Genomic DNA, 16,574 nt, shown 5'->3' on the forward strand with positions numbered 1-16,574 from the left:
AAGCTTGGCAGTGCTACAATGCCAGCCTGAAACAAAGCCCGACGAACATGACAGCTCGGGCACAAGTCCAAGCAATACACGACACTGCAGAGATCCCTACGTTGGCCGAGCTCGACCCAAGAGAAGACCTCGGCGAGAGACCCCAGCCAATGGATAACCTCCACCGAGTGATATTAACATCAGATGACAAATAGTACACACACATTGGTGAAGCACTAGAAGGAGAGGAACGCAAAAAGCTTATAAGTTTACTGCGCCAGAATGCCGACCTATTTGCATGGACACCGGACGACATGCCTGGAATAAGCCCAGAAGTCAGCTGCCACAAGTTAGCAATTGACAAGGCAGTCCGACCAGTAGCACAAAAGAAAAGAAACCTCGGAGAGGAGAAAAAACAAGCAGCACTCGAAGAAACCAAAAAGCTCCTCAACGCAGGTTTTATCAGAGAAATCCGCTTCACCACATGGCTATCAAACGTGGTAATGGTAAGGAAAATTTCAAGTAAATAGCGCATGTGCGTCGATTTTACAAATCTAAACAAAGCTTGCCCTAAAGATGCATATCCATTACCTTGCATTGATAATTTAGTTGATAATGCTTCTGGTTTCAAAGCCTTGAGTTTTATGGATGCATACTCTGGTTATAACCAGATTTTGATGCACCCAGAAGACCAAAGCAAAACAGCTTTTATAACAGAACATGGAAATTTTTGTTACAAGGTAATGCCTTTTGGCTTAAAGAATGCAGGGGCGACATATCAAAGATTAATGGAAAAGTATTCCAACAACAGATAGGCCGGAATATAGAAGTCTATGTAGATGATATGGTAGCAAAAACACCTGCACAAGGGTCACACTGTGATGATTTGGTAGAAGTTTTCAACCAACTCCGAGCATATAACATGAGGCTCAATCCAGACAAATGTGCTTTTGGAGTCCAAGGAGGGAAATTCCTTGGCTTCATACTAACCTCACGAGGTATAAAAGCTAACCCAGAGAAATGCAATGCAGTGCTGAGCATGACAAGTCCAAAGATAGTAAAAGAAGTCCAGCAAATAGCAGGGAGAATAGCCGCCCTATCACGTTTCCTGCCTGCAGTGGCAAACCGATCTTATCATTTCTTCCAGACATTCTCTAAGGGCAAGAAATTCACATGGACAGACGAATGTGAAAACTCCTTTACGGAACTCAAACAGCTCTTAGCATCACCTCCAATACTCCAGAGACCAGAGGCAGGTAAGCCGTTGTTTTTTTATTTATCAGTATCTAACCATGCCATAAGCTCGGTCCTAGTGATGGAAACAGGAAAAAAAGCAAAACCCAGTGTACTTCATTAGTAAGGTACTACAACCAGCAGAAATAAGGTATCCGAAGATAGAACAGCTAGCACTGGCACTAGTCACAACGGTAAGAAGGCTGCGACATTACTTTCAAAGCCATACAATCATAGTACGAACAGACCAACCACTAAGGCAGATACTAACCAGACCCGAGCTGGCCGAACGGTTAATAAAGTGGTCAATCGAACTATCCGAGTTTGACATCCAGTACGAGTCGAGAAAGGCTCTGAAGTCACAAATACTCGCCGACTTTGTGTCAGAGATGACCAATGAGGCACAACACACATCAGCAAATTGGAGTATACATGTGGATGAAGCATCAAACAGAGAAGGAAGCGGAGCTGGGGTACTGCTAAAAGAGGGAGAGAAAGTGATAGCCGAACAATCACTACAATTCTGCTTCAACGCAAGTAACAACCAAGCGGAATATGAAGCTCTGCTAGCAGGATTAAAGCTCGCCCAACAACTCAGAATACTTCAGATAACAGTCTACTGCGACTCATTGCTTGTAGTACAACAAATCAAGGGCGAGTACCAGGTAAAAGATCCTTTGTTAGAGAAATATTGGCTCATAACAAATGATCTCATCTCAAAGTTCAGTAAATTTGATATTATTCATGTAAACTGAGAACAAAACACCAGAGCCGATGTGTTATCCAAGTTAGCCACAACAAGGCAGGCGGAAAACACACTGGCCCTGTCACAGCTAACACTCAACAAGCCGAGCTTTGAGCAGGACACAATCTTAAGCATCATGCAGGTACCAGATTGGAGAACACCCTTTTTCAATTACATCAACACAGGTGCCGTGCCAAACGAGGAGCCGAACTTGCCGCTCTTCCGAAGAAGAGTAAGTTTCTATACAGTACTCAGAAATACCCTGTACAGACGAGGACACTCCCAACCACTCCTCAAATGCATCAGTAAGGAGGAGGCCAAAGATGTCATGGCAGAAACCCACGAAGGGGTTTGTGGAAACCACATCGGTGGCCGAGCATTGGCCGCAAAGATACTGCGAATAGGATACTATTGGCCGACAATAAAAAGGGACTGTATCTCGAAAGTAAAGGCATGTGATAATTGTCAAAAACACGCCACCCTCATGGAGATCCCGGCTGAAGAGCTCCACACCATAGAGGTAAGCTGGCCTTTCGATAGGTGGGGATTGGATATCCTCGGACCTTTTCCAAAAGCGCCAGGTCAGGTAAAGTTTCTTTTAGTATCAATAGATTATTTCTCTAAGTGGATAGAGGCACAACCGCTAGCACATATAACGGCAGAGAAAGTGCAATCTTTCTTATGGAAAAATATTATATGCAGATACGGTATCCCAAGGGAGATAATCTCGGATAACGGGAGACAATTTACAGACCATAAGCTCGCTACCTTTCTAACAAATTTTAACATTAAACATCATTTCAGCTCAGTCGAGTACACGCAAACCAACGGGCCAGTTGAATCAGCTAACAGAATCATCTTGCAGGGATTAAAGAAAAAGCTCGGCGAGGCTAAGGGGGAGTGGGCCGACCTCATTCCAGAAATCCTATGGAGCTACAACACCAGCATTCAATCTGCTACAGGAGAAACTCCTTTCAAACTGGTATATGGTGCAGAGGCACTAATCCCAGTAGAAGTCAGTGTCCCGACGTTACGGGCCGAGCTATATGATCAATCAAATAATTTACAAGTTGGGGCAGCCGAGCTGGATCTTGTGAAAGAAGAAAGAGACATCTCAACCATAAAGCAGCGAGCTAGAAAACAGTACATAGAGCGAAGACACAACAAAAGAGTAGTTCATAGGTCTTTCATTAAAGGATACCTCGTACTCAGACAAACAGAAGAAGCTCGGAAGCCTCCAGCACATGGCAAATTAGCAGCAAATTGGGATGGACCTTTCCGAGTTCTCCAAAATCTCAGAAAGGGGGATTACAAGCTAGAAACCCTTAAAGGAGATCAACTTCCGGGAACCTGGAACGTCTCCTCATTAAGGGGATATCAATCATAACACATGCTGTAAATACGCGAATGATGGTACTCTTTTTTCCCTCCGAAGATTTTTTCCCAAAAAACACTTGGATTTTACTCGGAGAGGGTTTTAATGAGGCCGGACGCCACAAAACATTATACCAATGTAACTTACATTACAAGTAAAACATTTTTATCATGGCAGTTAGCATATATTTCAACCAACAAACATTCAAAATAATCCGAGCTTCATACTCGGAAAACACAAAACGTACGCCGAGCATATTACTCGAAAAAATACAAACAAACAAAACAACATTAAGTTGCCCAAACAAAGCCTAAAGGCTCACTCCACCATACCTCCTATATCAAAGCTACCGCTCTACTTATTGACAGTCTGATAAGATAAGAAATGGCAACAGATAGCCATCTTCAATACATACACGCAATTGATATCACAACACAACATACCATTATCACAACTTTGCCAAATATCATATTTTATAAAAAACTAAACAAGTCACCGTCAAACCGAGCTATATACTCGGAAACCAAAATAACACGACCGAGAATAATACTCGAAATTGTCCAAAAGAACCAAAACAGTCAGATACAAGTCTCAAATCCAAAACACCATATACAAAACCTACAAAATAAAAGCACAAACTAAAAAAGGCCTAATCTGCCTTATCACCCATGCTGGATCCTTCGCCATCACTTCCAGCACCAGCCTCGTCATCCACAAGCTCACCATTCACGACCACCTTCATAACATCAACCTTCGAAGGGTCAGATTCCGGGTATAGCACCTTGACCTGAGAAACGGTGCGATCAAATCCTTGAGCAAAAGCCTCATAAATCCCACTTTCCAACTCTTTGATCCGAGCAGAAAGCTGATCATTCTCGGACCCCATAACCTTCAGTTTTTCAGACGATGTCTTCTGCAGTTTCCTCTCGTCAGCCAATTCCAGCTCCTTCCTCTCCATTGAAGCAGAGAGCTCAGCAATTTTTTGGTCCTTCTCCTGGATAATCCCAAATAGCTCCTCTACACGGGAAGCCTCTTTCTCCTCCCGCTCCAAGGCAAGCTCCTGTGCCCGACCAATGGCAACGATCCGAGCACCAATCACCTATGGAAAAGAAAACAAGTAAATAGGTGACATTAACAAATATTTACAACATTACAACAAAACCTGTACTTGAAGAAATTGGCTAACACCAGCTCGGCCAACTTCGTCAATCATCTTCATGTCATCCGGGAAGCAGCAAAGTTCATCAGCCATGGTGCTAAAAGGATACCACTTTGCCCACAAAGACCTAGCATGCTCGTTTTCATCGTACCCATAGAGCTTTTTTTGTGATTCATATGCAGACTCAACCATCTGCAGAATCATAGAAGACTCCCCCTTACCCTCTAAGACCTCGGCAAGGCTGCCTTGAGCTTGTCCTCTTTTCCTCTTATGCTTCTGCCCAGGACCATATTGAACCAAAGCAGCAAGACCTTTCTCGACATTAGATGAAACTTCTTTCTCACCTTTCTTGCATTGATTGAAGAAAGACTTCAAACCTGCAGTGGTGATGGCATGAGCTTTCTCGACTGCAAATCACAAATAACCAAATCAGGAACGACAGATCAAAACAGAAATAGGAAACAAACACAGTAAAACTAATTACCTATGTGATCGTATACAGCCTGTCTATCAGTATCCCATTTCAACATCTCGGCAACCGACAACAAATCTTTTGGACCCAAGGACTTAAACAAAAAATCCATCACGATATCATCATCAGGAAGCCTATCATCTACATCCAATGCTTGATACGGCTTGGCACACCAAAATAAAGGAAATCTCTCGACTAAATGCTCGTTCAAATAAAATGGGAAATCCTCAGGTACACTCCTAACCCTTACAAACATGGATTTAAAGTCCTTAAACGAAGACTTATATAGACCAAACACAACACGACGGAGATAGCTACTAAGGTTTACCCACAAGCCCCTATTCACCCCTTTTTCTTGAAATAAAGAGAAAAACAGTCTCAAAGACGGCGGATGCTCCAACAGATCCATCAAAATTTCGAACGCTCGGACAAAACCCCAGGAGTTAGGGTGAAGCTGTGATGGGGCACAATTTAACCAATACAACACCCCACACTCGAATTCGGTAAAGGGAAGTCTCACACCCAACTCAGTAAACAGACAACTATACATGAAAAAGAAAGACCAATCGTCCAGTCGGTTGCACACTCGGTCACCTCTCTCACAAGGTAATAACTCTATCCTAACATTACTACCCTCCTTGATCCAGAAATCTGAACCCAACAACCTCACCGATTCCTCATCATCAAACTAGGAGGCATACTCTTTCACCCTAGCATCCACCCAACCATATAGGTCACCCACATTACAGTTCTCCATTAACGAGGAACGAAACGGAAAGACAAAAAAGCAAAAAAGAAAAATAGAAGAGGAGTTAACACTGACCTTTCTTACTCATTCTCAGTCAGGTAGAAGACACAAACTTTTTTTCAAAACACAGCAGTGTGAAGGAAAGGAGAAATGAAACTATAGATAACTCCCCTAAAACACAAACGGTTACAATACCACAAGCATTTAATCCAGATTGTTAAAAAAGATAAGCATTAAACCCACTACAAAATCCAATGGACAGGGGTGCCTAGAAAAACGGGGCAGTTTCACATCAATCATGTCATAATGGCACGCAGAACGAAGCCACCCAAAATGTTTTGGATTCTGTACAGAACCAAGCCGAGTTTGGGGGCTGCAAGGAGCATATACGACAACAACTCAGCGACCGAGGATTGCGGTACTCTTGGTTCGAAAGCTCGCCTTAGTCCTGTCCAAACCAACGCAAGCTTGGGGGCTATGATACGTCACCCTTATCCTCGGCCTTACGCCAGCTGCCCGATAAGCTCGGCATGAAAGCAGACAGGAACGGCCTCACCCATTTGAAAATAAGAAACGTGCTCAGCAAACCTAATCACCAAAACAGAATATCATAACCAACCTACAAACTAGGACTTATCTCCAGTAAAACGGATAAAACAACTCCTATAAAGCCGAGCTAATATCCTCGGCTAAGGTTCAGGTTCCATTCTCAGTCTTCTATTCTTTACTTAGCTAATTCACTAAAGATCATTACTAACTTGAGCGTCGGAGTATCTTTTGCAGGTATTCCCACCGCGGTGTTCGATCCAGACCGACGTATAGCTCTTCCTCTCCGACAGCTGCCTGCTTGGAACAGCTAAAGCTCGGTCACCCCATTGCCAGGACGAAACAATAGGCATATATGTTGCTTCATTCCCCGTTCCATTTAGAATATGAACTTTATTAAAATAGGTTGAACATACAAAATGAATGGGTGGTTCCGTTATGAGTTGCAGGTATTGGTGTTTCTTCAAGCGGGGCTGACCGAAATTGGTAACTTCACAATGTGCATTGCTGCTTACAGGATATACAAATCGTCCAGCGAAGGCTCCATTAATTTTTGAATGAGAGCAGTATGTATATATATATATATATATATACCTTGAATGGAAGTTCTATTCTTCTCTTGTGCTGATTCTGATTGCTAAACTATATCTTCCATGAACATGCTGATCATTTACCAAAATATATTGATAGACAACTATAGAATAATCCCATAGGCAAAGGCATAGGGTTCACATGATTACTTGAATTCTTTTCATTACATTGAAAAAGAAGCTTTTCAAAGCTACAAGTTTTGCTCAGTTTAAGAATCAAAACAAAGTACCTTATTACTTGTGAAAGTAATTTAGTGAAGATTTTGCCAGGGTATTAGTTAAAAATTCTAAATAGAAAATATTCAATAATAATCAATACATTTGAAAATTTCAACATGTATTTTACATCTCTAAGATCAGCTTTGTGTGTGTTTAGATAAACTACAACTTACTAGGGTAGTGACTTGGGTAAGCTTTTGTAGAATTCATTCTAAATAAACTTCATTGGAGAAATGTAAAGCATGTGTTATATATTGAAGCAAATGGCATTTGCATGCAGCCTTCCACGAGATCAAGTAAGCAGAGAAGTCCCCTCCAAAATGGTTTGAAGATGTGGTCCATTCCTTTCATAATTCACGTCATTTTTCTTTTCAAGTAAAGAAAAGGCATCCCATCTTATCTACTCTCTAAAAAGTCCATGCCACCCCATAAAGATAATGAAAGCATTAATCATGGCTCATCAGTCACAAGTCAAAGTGTCAAACTTTGATCATCTACATGAACCTATAGTTACTCTCTCACTGCTCGTCTGCTCCCCTAGTTTCAGTACTAAAGTTACCTCAGTTGTGGATTCAAATCCACCCCTCTTTTTTTTTTCCTTTTCAATTAAACTACTGGCATTTGTTTCTATTAGCAGAACTTCCACTAATGCAGCCTCCTCTTATTGTTTTTGTTAGTTAGGATGGTGTTTAAGATGTTATTATTTGATCACTTAGTTACTTTGAAAACACATGCATGCTAGCTATTGAATCTCAAATGGATCTGTTTCTCTATTAATCCTATTTTGGCTATTCCTAGCTCCTTGAATTGCAATATTTATTTTGGAAACTAACTAAAGGAGTTGGCCTAATGTCGTGACTCGTATAAATCTATGGATGTTTCAAACTGAACTTTATTGATATGTACATACTATAGGGGAAAGAAAAAGCTGGTTCTGCGGGGTTCAATCTAATCCTTCAATTTTTTTTAAAAGCAAATATATATGTCAAACTAAAAGGGAAAAAAAGAAGATTGAAATAGAGCATATATAACAAGTGGAAAGAGAGATTAGATAAGCATTGAGAAAAACTGAAAATTGATGCACCAAAACAAATTTAAAAAGCAGGATAAGTTTGTTATCAATTTTATCAACAATTGTAGGTTTCAATTATTCACTTGCTTTTTATTTGACGTTTCGTATTCATATCGATCTATATTGGTAATGATCATAGTGTGAAACAAGGTTGTCCTGTTATAAGTTATAACTAATTTGTGTGAAACAAGGTTGTCCTATTATAAGTTATAACTAATTTTTTGGTATTGAGTTTGTTTAACTCATTCAGTTTTAAATTTTAACAGTAGATCAGAATATTAAGTCATGTTTTAGGACAATTCCTCCAAACAAGTCTAATTCCACACAAAATATGTAAAACTCATATATGATTAATAGTTCAACCCTTAATATCACTATTCGGGTAAATAACCATTTTTGACCATATAAATTTAATGGCTGCAAAACTAATAAAAAAAATTAAACTAATACTGTATTCATGAAAGATGAATATTGTTTAACAAAAGTAATCAATCATTGAAATTAAATTTGACTCTATAGAAATTATTTTAAAAAGACAAAATAATTTTGTATACACAAGGAAACAATGGCAAGAAAGAAACAAAGGATCCTTACATATTATATATGAACTAGACTATTTGTATTTCAAGAACTAAATCAACCACTTATGTAGAATGCATACTGAAATGTGAAATTCATATGAAAATGTAATAAAGGGAGCCACTTAGATAAAGATGTCAAAAATATCTTTATTTAAAGATATTTTTTAAAAATTAAAATTTAACACATATAATTAATTAAATTATATTATTTTTATTAAAATTAGATCAAACAAATCAGTTAAGTAAAAAAATTAATAAATTAAATTTTAAACAGGTATAAATTAATATTTTTTATAAAAAATTATTACAACATCTTTATTATAAACCACAACTAAAATATCTTTATTATATATAGAAAACTTTAAATTCTAACCCTATAACAACAACAGAGAAGAAAAGGACTAAAATTTAAGATTTTTAAAATTAATATATATAATAAGAGTATTTTAGTTATTTTATATAATAGGGATATTGTAGTCATTTTTTATAAAAAATAATATTAATTTAGATCGATTCAAAATTTGATTCACTATTTTTCGATCAAATTAATTTGTCTGATCCAATTTTGACAAAAATAACACAATTTAAGTGATTATAAGTATTAAATTTTAATTATTAAAAAATATCTTTAAAAAAAGACGTTTTATCCGTCTTTATGGGAGCATCCCCATGTATAAAATATCGAATGCACATATACACAAATACAATTGATGATTTTTTTTTTTGCATTAAAAAAATAATCTATGGACACCTCTATATTATATACAATTCACATAGAATATCCAACACATTGGGAGTCATATAACCTAAATCAATGCATAGTATTCTGGTGTGGTAGTTACTACTCTACAAACATTAGTTTCATATGCAATCAACACAACACAATTACAATATTCAGATAACTCAATTCTCTCATGATAAGTTTATATATTAACGGTCTTAAACAGACCCGAATCTACAACACTAAAGACATGCATTAGCTTTATATTTTGTTATCTCTCATGAGGAACAAATTTGTCTGACCATTTACTCATATTATAGTCAAACAGAGAGTTGTAGATATATCTAAATGGTGGATTTGTGAGCACAAGATAAAAATGAGATGAAGCTGCAGCAAGTAATTCATGATTACCAATGAGTACTATATTGGTCTGAAACAGATTTTCCAATTTCTATAAGTAGAAAGGAATCTCAACAGGGAATGGACGTTGACTCATCAACAAAGAAGTATAACACCAAACAAATCCATCTCAGACCTGGGATTAAATACACAAAGTGGTTGCTAATATGCTATATGCTTATGAACAAAAGATTATACTAATAATATAATGTTTTGGTTGAAATGAAATGGCATGGCATTATAGTACAACTTTATCAACACATGTTAAAGTTGTTATATATTACTAGTATTTTTTTTTAATAAATATATTAAAAACTTATATTATATATTTTTTAACTTAAATTGTAAAAAATGAAATAATAATCCAATGTCCTCCTAGGTTTAAAAGGATATCAAAGATTGACCTTTCTTTTTCACCCTTTTTTTGGGGCCATATTTTGATGGGAAAGTAAATACTAAAGAAAAAACAAAGTCTCATCAAAGGTAATTAATCTATCTCATTGCTGAATTTATTGTGTTCCCACTAAGCATTTTTTTTTTCGGTGACTTAAAAAATTTTTCGTGACTGTTCCCACTAAGCATTTGAAAAATACAAGAGTCATATTTGTTTTTAAGTACATATTGTCCTGAAGAGACCCACAAAGGGAACCAATAAGAAAACACAGGCCGTTACAAGAGAGAGAATGGAGTAGGACTCACTGATTCTAGTGCCTTCCTTCACAAGAACCCACATGTCCAATTTCCATTTTTTTATTAAATTTGTAAAATTTTTATTTTCTATATAATTTTTACTTGAGCCACCTTTGAAGGCCCACAAGGGATAGAGACATGTTTGCTGGGACAGTAATCACAGTATGTTAAGCAAGCACCACACAATATTTTTTCTTCAAAATGAAATGAAATATGATTTCAAGTTAGAGAGAGTGGCAAAGCAAGCCAAAGACATTAATCAATAATCAACCAGGTTTCTTCATAGAAAATAGTAAAAAAAAAGAAAAAGAAAGAGATAGAGACAGAGAAAAAGACAAAGACTCACCCTCCTTGCATGATTTTCTTTCTTTATTTTTTCTACTGACTCCATAACTGCTGCAAAAGGAGGAGGATTCGGTTCCTCATTTCTCTTGTCTTTTTCTATGATTTTATTTATTTTGGTATAGGCTTCAATAGTCCTTTATGGTTTGGTGATCCTCTCAGATTTTACTTTTGTGATTCTTGCAGCTTTATTCACAACAACACCCAGACCTACAGCTACACTAGAAATGTTCCCTTCATGGCAATCAGATTTCACCAAACCTCAAGGGTACTTGTACTACTCTCATCTTTGACCATTCAAAATTATTAATATAAAGTTTCTTATGCTTACAAGTAATAAGTTCAAACAATAATGATATTAATATTAATCATGTTGGGTTTGAATCATGCTCATCAAAATTAAATCTTCGCAATTAGGGAGGTTCAAAATCAGGAAGGAGAAATAGAGAGGGATGGATGTGTACAAAGTACTCACAAACAAACAAAGAGAGAATCTTTTCAGTACTTATCACGTATCAAAGTTTTCTCATTTTAAACCCCCGTGTCCTACCAAGTTTAATTACTATCCTCCTCCTCCTCCTCTTCTTCTTCTTCTTCTTCTTCTTCTTCTCAAGTTCTAAGCCACAAAAAACAATGGCTGAAAATGATCCCTTTTGCTACCCTTATCATATTGATTATTGCATGCCTCAAGAGAAATGGTCTAAGGGACTTGATCAGCATTCAGAAACTCTTCCTAGAAATTCTGTGAGAAAATATAATCATATTTTTCTTTTCTTTTTCATTTTGGATTGAAAAAAATTGTAGCCCCCTTTAATAGCTTAGCTATCTAAAACATGTTCTAAACTTGTATCCATTTCCCTCCCTCTTTTATACCAAGAAGCTTCTGCTATGGAAACATTTTTGTTCTGGTTTTCTAGTCCCAAATTCTACACTGATTTTTTTTAGCCAAAAAAAAAATGTTTCAAATAAGCTTTTTTTCCTTCTTTATTCTGCAATAATCAATCTGTTTCAAATAAGTTTTTTTTTTTTCCCTTGAGTTGCAGAGGAAGGGAGCTGGTTCCACATCAGAGAAGCCACTTGATGCAAAGGTGTTTGAATATGAAAGCATATATTATCATTTCTCCATAAACTTATTTTTTTTGTATCTATATCTCCTTCTCTATTATATTTTATAATATAGTTTCTGCATTATTGAAGCTATGTTAACTTCTTTTACGTTTATTATTATTTTTTTCTATATTACTTTTGCTATCAGACATTGAGACATTTGGCTCAAAACAGAGAGGCTGCAAGAAAAAGCCATCTATGGAAAAAGGTGTGTCCTATTATTATATGGTTGCACAAATTCAAAAATAGTTGTTAAGAGATAAGATTAAAGCATAGCATATATTGTAAAATGGTGAAAAAAAATGATTGGATGTTGATAAAAATGAATAATAAATGCATTTTTTTGCTGTCTATGGAACAGGCTTATGTGCAGCAATTAGAGTAAAGTAGATTAAAGCTTACACAACTTGAACAGGACCTTCAAAGAGTTCATTCTCAGGTTCTAAACTCATATACATTAAAATGAAACCGGTCTCAAACTTAATCTTCTCTATTAATTACCATGGCCAAAGTGTTTATTTTTTATTGTCCATGGTTTATGATATAGGATTTAGGATTTTTTTTTTCATGTTTAAAGGTTTCGTTGTTATAGTTTTGCATTAAATTTTGAGAGTTTATGGCATTGTGTTTATTGTGTATTTTATGCTTATTTATCTTTTATTATTATAACTTTGTTTTCTGTAGCTTTATGCTTATTTTTTTTTTTAAAAAATCTCAACTAGTTTATGTTGTTAAAAGAAGTATATATTATCCTTTAATTATTCTTTAATAAATATTTTTATGCATAGAGTTTAGTGTTTATAGTATAGAACTTACGGTATAGGATTTATATAATAAAATATATAATTATCTTTCAATAATTTTCTAAGCAAATTAGGTGAAAATAAACATTAATAATATAATATTTTTTGTTATTATTACCTCACATTAGAATATTAGATAGTTATTTTTAAATTCTTCATCTTTATTTAAATTTAAATGATATTCTCTATATTTTTGAATATCAGTGTTCATAAAAATATTTTTATTATTCATCCTATAACTCCTATAACTATAACTATCCTTTAAAAGAAGGTTCATTCGGTAGTGGAAATCCAACGTGGCATGCTGCAGATTCATTCTCAACAATTCCTTATTTCCTTCCTCCTTACATCAAGCTCATCTTTCCCATCCCGTGTCATTGTTGTCACTTGCCACAAATACAACAATTGAGCATGAAATTTCAAATTTTGAATTCAAAATCAAAATTGAAAAAGAGATTCATTCCCATCATTTACGTTCTCCCTCCATTCTCAATTTCTATTTTTTTTCTTCTTCTTCATCATCATCTTTAGTTCCTCCTCCTCCTCTTCAGTTTGTTTCTCCGTTCTCTGATACTATTTTTCGATCTCTTTCTCTTCTTCAGCTCTTTTTGTTCCTAATCTAACTTGAAGGTGGAGATTATAGAGTTTCAAAGCAGTTGATATCACTGTACCTGATGGCTCCAACCTTCAGGGGTGGTCGTGGTGGTGGAAGGGACAGCAGCGGTGGTGGTAGGGGTACGAAGATGGATGCGGTGGCGATGGCGGCTATGGTGGTGGAGAAGTCTAAGGCAGCATGGGTCCACTGTCGTGCATGCTACAGCCGTGTTGGAATGGGTCAAGGATTGCAACCAGAGAGGAGGCAGATGCAGAGGTAGGTTCGGGGCGTTTGTGCCGGCAGAAGCTGCTACAACTATAGGCATTTATGGGCATTTTGCAACAGACTGCCCAACAAGCTCTATGAGAAAATGAAAGTATAAGATTTTAATACCCCTGCTCATACTTCTCTTTGTTTTTTTTAATATTATTTTTGTTTATTTAAATTGTGTCTTCAATACAGGTAGCAGCACCAGATCACTCTCAAGAGACGCGCTCCCACCTAGGGGTATTTCTTTTTTCTTTTTCCAATGACAGATTCGTAATGGTTTGCGATGATGAGTTGTGTGTGTTCCTTACTATTTGATCTGCTGTAAATGTCTGTAGTGTTGTTGTGAGGCGTCCTTCTCCGTTGATGCCGAAAATCCACCGTTGATGCAGAAAATTCAGAACCGTTATATTGTTGCCAGGATTCTAATTGCCCTTCACCAAAAGGTCTTAACCTGTTTCCTTCTTATCTTTAATTTTGCATCCAATAAGAGCAAGTGATTTCAAAATAATTTAGCAACTAAGGTAAAAGAAGATCTTTCTACAGCTACTGTGGAGGTTTGTATCCACTCTATTGTGTTTCTGTTAATTTTTTGTTCAATTCCTTAAACTATATCTACTATATTCATCACTCTTCAAGGTAATGAGTTTCGATTCTCAATTTTGGGTCTTTTGTCTTCTAAAATTGGGTCAATTTTTTTTTTCACTACCCATTTCAGCTTTGTTGCTTTCAAATGAAACTTTGTAAATTCCATGTTTATGTTAACTCTGCTACATGATTCTATTCTTCTTTCTGTGCTTAATATTGCGTGCATCTTGGTTTGAATTAATATTGCATTGTAGCTAATATATTATATCCTTCTTCTCCCTGCATAAACAATCTTTTACTGTGGAAAAAACTTTTTGAAAATTGGACTGAGAAGAATTTAGCATAAATACATTATGATTTAATCAACTAGCAGTGTTTGACATGATAGAAATTAAACTATATCTACTGTTGTTTTCGTTCAAGGTGAATCTGATCAGAATAAATTGAAAGGAGTTAAGTTTACCTACTGGCAGCAAGTAGCAACTATACGCCTGGTTCATCCTGCACCACCTGCTCTGCCTTTTTACTTTGTGCTTTGGCATCGTTAGGTAATGTTCTATTTGTTGTATTGTTGTTGGATTCCTTTATAGTGTTTGTTGCATGGCTCTCATATAAGGATAGATGCCATATAAGGATAGATCTCTAATGTTATTAGCGGTTTCAACATAGGAAGTTGCTAGGGTGTCAGCATTTGTTCTATGTCCTTCTGGAGGTCCTTGCACCGTTTCCTTCAACCGTACACAATTTAGCATCCATAGGTTTAAAAATAATTAACCAATGACTAAAGCACAACATAGTTTTAGCCTCATAGTGATCACCAAGTCCTGTTGCTGTTGATCATTACAAGTCAAAAGGAATATAACCATGCATTAATGATTAAATTCTTAAACCTTGAAAGTCTCTCTCTCTCTCTCTCTCTATATATATATATATATATATATATATAATTAGAAATTTTCATTTTTGCTGTTTTATTGCTTCCCCAACCTTCATTTTCGTTTTATCCAATCGAGAGAAAAGTTAACATAAGGGAGGGTGATGTGCATGAAAGTTTTTACACACTACAAAATTCAGTTATATAGTCTCGACCAGTTGTAAATGAATTTATCAAGAAGAAAGACTTCACTGAAAGTAAATTTTATAGATGAAATATGTTATATTCTATTTCTATCAAAGATTCATTATCAATCTTTCACTCCACAGCATAAAGTATCATAGTTTAGCTAAACATATACCACGTACAACCAATCCCCAACATTTTTAGATGAATTTTAAAATTCTCTATGATAGTTCCCCTGATGTTCAATTCATCACCTTAGATCCTGTATATCTCTAATTTTCTATTTATTTTCATGTTAAACTTGGTTTCACAATTTCCATTAAGCATATTTTCTTTAATTAAGATCTCTTTCATATGCCATAATTTGATGTTACCTTATATCTAAATTTTAATTGTTCTTCATTCTTGAGCATACTGGAATTTTAATAGTGATATTTCATTTCAGAAACTTCATTTCCTCTCTAAGAGGGTTCTTTATTTAGGTTTTGATGTAATTTGAAATTTATTGGACACTGGACTGGTAAGTGTTTTTAGTTGTGAGCTATTAATTATTAATTTGGTGTTGTAAAGTAACATGATAAGGATATTTATAAAAACTAGCTTCAATTTGGTTTATATCATGTTAAGTTTGTCTACTCAAGTTTCAACCTATCCGTTCTGATTGTGAAAAACTACTGCTCTTGATATGATGTGGTTAGTCTTGAAAATAGATGGTTCAGATTTAGGCACTTCTAATTATTGTAAGGCTTTACATGTAAGTGCATCATAGTTTGCATACTTGCAAGACTATTTCCACTAATGAGTATTCGTTTATTTTTAGTATTATATAATTTGGTAGTTGTTTACAAAATAGTGAAATACTCCACATCTGATCAAACTATCTTTTATTGGTGCTTTTCTTAAAACTACATTACTCTGATTTTATTTTTACATTGTTATTGACCAAAACTCATGCAATTTAAAAGTTATCTGCTCTTCACATATAGAATGTGTCAAGTCATTTTTTTATAACTATAAAAGAATGGTGCTTTTTAATTTTGTTGCCTTATGATATGTAGTTATTAGTACAAGTTAAACACGCAAATTATGTGTGCGCAAGAAAAAGAAAGAGAAATAAAAACGTAAGCCAGCACAAAGTTTACATATCTAATATAATTCTTAACTACGCTTATCATAAACCACAAATATTTGCTCATTGTTTTTTGAGGAAAAGATTCAAGAAAATGTAAAGGCGCAATGCAGTTGTTGGCCACATATGTTCATCATATCAATCTTATCCACTG

At 35.7% G+C, this 16,574-nt stretch overlaps 2 protein-coding genes and 1 long non-coding RNA gene across 6 annotated transcripts; all 3 read left to right on the top strand.

Annotated features, from left to right (window-relative positions):
* The first annotated feature begins 293 nt into the window (after positions 1 to 293).
* On the top strand, positions 294 to 1,967 carry LOC140179121 (uncharacterized). Its single transcript, XM_072217748.1, has 3 exons — positions 294 to 435; positions 651 to 1,235; positions 1,459 to 1,967. Exons 1-3 carry the CDS (start codon positions 294 to 296, stop codon positions 1,965 to 1,967), a joined length of 1,236 nt encoding a protein of 411 aa, XP_072073849.1.
* Positions 1,968 to 6,494: 4,527 nt separating this feature from the next.
* Positions 6,495 to 7,857, top strand: LOC140179603 (uncharacterized). The gene is made up of 3 exons (XR_011873172.1): positions 6,495 to 6,606; positions 6,707 to 6,823; positions 7,347 to 7,857. It is a non-coding gene; the product is annotated as an uncharacterized lncRNA (long non-coding RNA).
* A 2,818-nt stretch (positions 7,858 to 10,675) lies between these two features.
* On the top strand, positions 10,676 to 15,120 carry LOC112749575 (transcription factor TGA10-like). 4 transcript variants are annotated; one of them, XR_003814263.2, is made up of 9 exons: positions 10,676 to 10,803; positions 11,058 to 11,139; positions 11,915 to 11,959; positions 12,127 to 12,186; positions 12,340 to 12,417; positions 13,384 to 13,752; positions 13,839 to 13,883; positions 13,982 to 14,089; positions 14,655 to 15,120. XR_003814263.2 is itself a non-coding variant. In XM_072218631.1 (8 exons), exons 1-4 carry the CDS (start codon positions 11,328 to 11,330, stop codon positions 12,361 to 12,363), a joined length of 417 nt encoding a protein of 138 aa, XP_072074732.1. In that variant the 5' UTR covers positions 11,206 to 11,327; the 3' UTR covers positions 12,364 to 12,417; positions 13,384 to 13,752; positions 13,839 to 13,883; positions 13,982 to 14,089; positions 14,655 to 15,120. The 4 variants fall into 4 exon arrangements, 2 of the variants coding, with proteins under 2 accessions (XP_072074732.1, XP_072074733.1); XR_011873169.1 differs by lacking the exon at positions 10,676 to 10,803 and having other exon boundaries at positions 10,815 to 11,139; positions 13,412 to 13,752; XM_072218631.1 differs by lacking the exons at positions 10,676 to 10,803; positions 11,058 to 11,139 and adding an exon at positions 11,206 to 11,615.
* Positions 15,121 to 16,574: the final 1,454 nt, after the last annotated feature.

This window comes from Arachis hypogaea, chromosome 15 (genome assembly GCF_003086295.3).
Source record: "Arachis hypogaea cultivar Tifrunner chromosome 15, arahy.Tifrunner.gnm2.J5K5, whole genome shotgun sequence".
NCBI classification, from domain to species: Eukaryota; Viridiplantae; Streptophyta; class Magnoliopsida; order Fabales; family Fabaceae; genus Arachis; species Arachis hypogaea.